Genomic DNA, 6,637 nt, shown 5'->3' on the forward strand with positions numbered 1-6,637 from the left:
GCTTGTAGGTGGATCATCAGTAGATGCTTCTTGCAATATTTTTTGCCCCTGATTAGTTAGGAAGTTGCATTCCCTAGCTAATTTTTTAGATTGCAATAGGAAATGGACAAAAATGTGTAGGCAGAAGGTTACATCAGCTATGGATTTATTAAAAAGAGAATTAAGTATATATAGGGGGACTCATTATCATTTGGTATCACCAACGTATATGTTGCATCAGAAAGTACATCTCTTATTAAGTTTATTAATTAAGTGAACCACCAACCCTAATCTTTTATTTAAATTTTTTATAAAGAGGATAGAAGGTAGAACTCAGGTAGTCAGTTTTCCTCTAATTAATATAAAACAATTGCTGTTACGTAGATCAAAAGTTACTACTGATAAGATACTAGCGACTCCGAGCTTAATTGATTCAAGAGAAAAATTCAACTGTTTACTAATGCTGTGTGTAATTTGACGGACTTCGGTAGCTAGGGTGGATTTGACGAGAGATATACTCTCTTCAGACTATTACTTGCCGTTTTATTTTGCTTTTAAGCATTACTATTAATGAATCTTAAGTATAATTTATAATCATTCTGAAGAGAAAGCCAGAATACAAATTGAATAAGTGTATGAACCAGTTACAAGGACTGAAATCACAGAATCAATCAAATTCTGCACTCCACAATTGCTAAAGTTTGCTACAAAGAAGACAGAGCGAGACGTGTGGAGCTTATAGGAGCAAGCAGACGCGAAATTTATATATATGTGTCGCTCATACTGATGAGTCTCTCTCAGAATAAGGACTGACCAAATTCAAAGCCTCATAAGCATTCATACATGCATTTCGTGCGGAATCACAATGATCGATTGGCAAATACCAAACTGGTCACAAAATAGAACCCGACTCGGTCATTTTTCGAGCTTGAAACTTTGAATAATGAGAATCTGTTTCCAAGTGGTGTGGGTGTACATATATTATCCATTTTGTATACGTACTTTCCAACCACGTACGCATTAGTTCTCCACTTACACAAAACACGAGTATGGATTATGGAACCAAACCCAAGTATTTATATATATATATGTTATCGATAACTCAAAGAAATAGAAAAACAATGAACGTATAGTAGAAGTTTCCAATATCAACCAAAGGGACATGCATCTCAATTGTCGTAACAGAAAAATGGGACTTATTACACAATAATTTCTTGTTGTTGGTAAGCAACTTTGGACTTACTAGGAAAAATAGTAATGAACAAAGTCTTCAAGCCTCATGAGAAAATTCATGGCACCGAAATTCTCATCGTCAGGCTCATTACATGACCTCTCTAGCCTCTACCTAACCTAGTACTTCTAGCTCCTTGTTGGCCTCCTCCTTTCTATCCTCCGGCTTAGACTTCACCCAAGTACCCAAAATCAGAAACTCAGAAACCAAAATCCAAACACACATTAGTGCTCCATTTGTACAAAACAGGAATATGGAACCTCTTCACCATCACCAGAAACATCACTACTCTTCTCTGGGATCCAGTCTTGCATTTCTCTCTTTACTTCTAGCTTGTGTTATTTATGTCTCCATATGGTCTTCCTCCTCCTCTATCAACCCTGTCTTTGCCATTCAGAAACACGATGGGTGCGTATCAGAAAACCAGGTACGTCATTGACTTCCTACTAACACTACTCAACGCAGGAGCTTAATTTATAAGCGTCAAGCTCCATTTCTGCACCATATAAGGTGTCTGTGATTTTCTAAGCTATTCGTTTTGTTTTGACAGACTTACACATTTTTCGAGCCTCAAGACGAACTTGAGGCCACTTTATCCAAGGCGTCAATGGAGAACAAGACGGTGATCATTGCCGTGGTAAACAAGGCTTACGCAGTTCAAGATGTGAAAGCAGACACAACCATGCTTGACCTCTTTATCGAGAGCTTTTGGCAAGGGGAGGGCACGAGGGAGCTGATCGACCACCTGGTGGTGGTGGCGGTTGATCAGACGGCCTACGACCGCTGCCGGTTTCTGAGGCTGAATTGCTACAGACTGGAAACCGATGGCGTAGATTTTCGAGGAGAGAAGATTTATATGTCCCAGGATTTCATTCGAATGATGTGGAAGAGAACTTGGTTCCTGTTAGAGGTTCTCAAACGTGGTTACAGCTTCGTATTCACGGTATGTTTCTAGTCCTTGTTCTTGCTTCCTTCGTTTTGTGTATGCAAGTATTTTATTCACAATCATGGCAAAAGTGTCGATTGTGGACTTACTATAATTGGGGAAACATTTGTTTCCAAAGTTTTTACAATGGGAGTCCAACTTATCAAGGGGTTTAACGGAAAAACAAGTCCAGTAATCACACATCACGCATATTGGGAATTAGGACTTAACTTATAGATTTATAAGAGTGTGAGTCACTTTATAATTGGTTTTGAATATAAACTTTAGATCACTTTATCATGATATTAGAGTGGGTAACCCACATCCACGTGTGAAGCCTCAATGGTCACACAGACTCTATATTAACCTAAATATTGTTGATGTGTATGACTTGAAAATTTGTCATACATGCGGGATTGTGTTAAGAATATGCATCTCATATTGAGAATTTGGACATATCCTATGGGTTTATAAGGGTTTAACCCACTTCATCAATTGTTAATTGGTTTTGGATGTAAACGACAAATCACTTTATTATATATATATATGATTTTATTTACGGTGGACATATGATTTTGTTTACGGTGGCTAGATGCATGTTATATATCTTAAAGTAGAGGTGACAAACGGGACGGGCCGGCCCGATCCATTTTAAACGGGTCAAAACCGTGCTCGTGTCGTGCTTGGGCCGGCCCATTTATTTATCGTGCCGAGCTCGGCTGGGGCCATTTGCTTAAATATTAAGCCCGGCCCGGCCCGGCCCATGACCGAAGCTCATGTCGTGCCGGACCAAGAAGCGGGACGGCGCGGCCCATAAGCATTATATGACACAATTAAAATAAAAAATATTATGTACTTTGAATATTTGTTTTATATAACTATTTAGAGTAGTAAAATAAATAAAATACTACAACACATTTTATAATCTTATTTTAAAAAGTTACGTATTTCAAAATAATAACGTTTTATTCACTCTTTGGATAATATTTGTGAAATATTGTAGTTAAAATAGTGAAATAATCAATAGATTTTAATTTAAAAAGTATAATATTCAAGTTTAATAATGATAATTGTTTTAAATATTGATATAAATAATATAAAATTATGTGTTTAACGGGCCGGCCCATAAATTTATCGTGCTCGGGTCGTGCCGGACCCATGGGCCAAAATATCGCAGCCCGGCCCATTATAATAACGGGCTCGGGTCGGACCGGGCAGCTAACGGACTCTGGCCGATTTTTAACGTGTCGGATCCGGGCCGGGTTCGAACTTTTGGGCAAATTTGCCACTTCTATCTTAAAGTTGGCAATTGAGACCTTCTAACTCACTCGCAGTGCAATAATGGCCCATAAATTTGAGATTTTCCACAAGTATATGATCGACCATTCTTTTCCAGTTTTCCTTGTGTGGCATCCTTTTCTACTTGTCCCTTTCCTCTACCACCCTCCCCCAAAGCCACCGCACCCGCTGTATTCATCCATCAACCACCGCATACTACCCAAACCCACCATTTCCCCCGTTCCCCTCAACCCATTTCTAAGGTCAACTATATTGTGAAGCATTAGTACATTATAGGGACGTTGTTGGAATATGTGACCATCAGTCCCATCACCACGCAATAAAGTCAGTCATCAGATCGTTTCGTATCTATGTAGGTTATAAACTAGCTAGCTACGTACTGTACGCGCGTTGCTATAATATTAATTCGCTTTTGTGACTACATATTTCGATTTACTACATGCAACACTCAAGTGTATGAATGTACGTACATATTTGATATCTCACCGCGTATGTATAGATACAGTATTGTCAACATTTTGGAAGATATAGGAAGTTCAAATATTCTCAATCAGGAATTCAGGGGTTAGGGTATATGATAGTTTCTACCATAACTGCTTCCAGCTAATTCATATATAGTTAGATAAAAACGCATGAGAAGAAAAGGAATATACTATTGCTTTAGCTTGAAATCTATTGCATGCTTGGGAAGATGGAAGCAGCGTACGCGTGGGGAGCCTGGAGATGGGGAGGGATTGACCCCCTATGGTTCTTCTTCTTCTTCCGATTTAGGATTTCTTTGGTATGATGAGGAATGGGTTTGTCGTCTGTGTAGTAGCGTGACCCGTGATGTCATGGGGTTTGGTGAAACTTACATGTAGTGATGTCATGCGGACTCAATAACAATACTGTGTGTCGACTTAGAATAAATGACAGAACCCAAAAATTTGGGAGGTATTGGAAACAACAACTGGCCGTGCCATTATTGGTAGTTTGACAGTCTCCGTCGCTCAGAGTCAGAGAGTGATGGTGACGGTACGTACATCACCAAGAGGTGACATTAACGAGAGCCGCTTTCATGAGGTTGAGTGGTGAAGTGAGTATACCGATGGGCATGGTGTGTTAATTAAGCCACTGCCTTTAGGCTGCTCTAATTCATGTGAGAAATCATAGAGAAGACACATACGTATACATGTGAGCAAATTCATCTTGCTCTAAGGTGATACATGTGAGTGATGTGACAATTTCCAACCAACAACTTTGCACTTGCACTTGGTTAATAGTTCTGTCTAGAAATAAAGACTAGCCAGACCTTCAAGAATTTTAGACCAAAAACATTTAACCTAAAAAAAGCCATACTTGGTAACGTTAGTACTCCAGCTTCAGTAGAACACGTACGAATATCCTTTTTATACTTAATAATGTTACGCACTTGCTAACATTCTTGTTCTACTTTCTTCTTATAACAGGACACTGATGTGGTTTGGTTAAGGAACCCATTTACAAAGCTAAGCAACAACGAAACTGAGGATTTACAAATGAGCACCGACATGTTCTTTGGAGATCCATGGAACACAAAACAGTTGATCAATACCGGGTTCTACTACGTCAAATCCAACAACAAGACCATCGCACTGTTTGATAAATGGTACACTTTGAAGGACAATGCGACAGGACTGAAAGAACAAGATGTATTGCTAAACCTACTCCGAGGTGGTATTGTTCCAGAGTTAGGGCTTAGAGTTAGGTTCTTGGATACTGTATATTTCAGTGGTTTTTGCCAGAACAGTAGGGATGTTAGGGAAGTTAGTACTGTCCATGCCAATTGTTGTCGAAGCATTGTTGCGAAAGTGCAAGACTTGAAAGCTGTTCTCCGGGATTGGAAGAAATTAAAGAAAGTAGCGTCACATAGACGGGTTGATCTTAATGCGACGGCTGAGGCTTTCCGGTGGGCCGGTCACTGGGGATGTTGGAACTCATGGAAGGTTCCGGCCAACAAAGAGAAACGAAAAGTACCCAATAACACTGGCAAAGCTACCCATAAGGCGTAGATATTTGGTATGTATTAATGTATAGAAGATAAAATAGATGAAGTGTACGTTGTATTATTTTATATAGAATAAAAGGTAAGATGAATTTATCAATCATTTCTCTAACTCTTGATTACTGTCGAAATATTCTGATGAGGTTCAACAGTACTTGTTTCCTTGGCCGCATCTACTATTCCCATCAACGATCTTACCTACGATCCACTGCGTCCACCGCTTCCAGCAATGTCTCTCCGACCTCCGGCAGGTACTATGGCAAGTTTCGTACATAATTAGCAACATCGTGGTGCTAACGTTACTCTATCCCACAAGAAGCTATATTGCTTATGTCATTGGCAATCTAGAAGTAGAAGAGGTTCTCAACATCCCATTTTCAGTCTCTTTTTTCTCTTTTTCTTTTTTCTTTTCGAATGATTTTGTACTCTAGTCTTTGTTTTAGTTTCCCTTTGCAACCCGGAAACAATAAAATTGTGCGAGACTTTTCACGAAACGGATTTCAGCATATACACAATAATATCACGCCACGACAACATTTGCTTACTCGAGCATCAAGTAGCCAATGGAAATTCCCCCACGTGGCAAGTAACTCGCCCACACCGTAGACGCTTTGTTATCCGAAAAATTTTAGGTGTCAAGCAGGGGTCTCTTCCATTCACATATCTTGGGGTTCCGATTTTCCATTGACGTCCCAAAATGGTGTATTTTCAGGCCATTGCAGATAGAGTGAGATGCAAGTTATCCTCTTAGAAATGTTCTTTTTTGTCGCAAGCGGGTATGTTACAACTTATTCAGTCAGTGATTCAAAGTATTTTGGTTTATAGTTTTCAGATTTATGAGTGGCCGGCTGGTTTACTTCATGACCTTCAATCTTGGATCAGGAAATGTTTTTGGACTGGAGACCCTTTGAAAATAGGCATGCCTCTTGTTGCTTGGCGTCACTGTTATAAACCAAAAGAGGAAGGAGGCTTGGGGTTACGTGATCTATTTGAGGCTAATCGTGCTCTTCTAATAAAGAGATGTTGGGAGATGCTCTCTTCTTCCTCTCCAGTCTCTATTTTGCTTAGAGCTCATTTTTTAAAAGATGATTTCCAACCTATAAAGTCTTACAAGAGATTTTCAGTCTGGTTAGGTCTCAAAAAAGTTTGGCCCATGTTTTTAAATTCTTTTGCATTGGAG

General features: G+C 39.3%; 1 protein-coding gene across 1 annotated transcript; it reads left to right on the forward strand.

The window, feature by feature from the left end:
* The first annotated feature begins 1,250 nt into the window (after positions 1-1,250).
* LOC126803174 (uncharacterized protein At1g28695-like) lies at positions 1,251-5,557 on the forward strand. Its single transcript, XM_050530942.1, has 3 exons — positions 1,251-1,637; positions 1,761-2,153; positions 4,883-5,557. The coding sequence occupies exons 1-3, from the start codon at positions 1,464-1,466 to the stop codon at positions 5,462-5,464; spliced, it is 1,149 nt and encodes a 382-aa protein (XP_050386899.1). The 5' UTR covers positions 1,251-1,463; the 3' UTR covers positions 5,465-5,557.
* Positions 5,558-6,637: the final 1,080 nt, after the last annotated feature.

Source organism: Argentina anserina, chromosome 7, assembly GCF_933775445.1.
Source record: "Argentina anserina chromosome 7, drPotAnse1.1, whole genome shotgun sequence".
Classification (NCBI taxonomy): domain Eukaryota; kingdom Viridiplantae; phylum Streptophyta; class Magnoliopsida; order Rosales; family Rosaceae; genus Argentina; species Argentina anserina.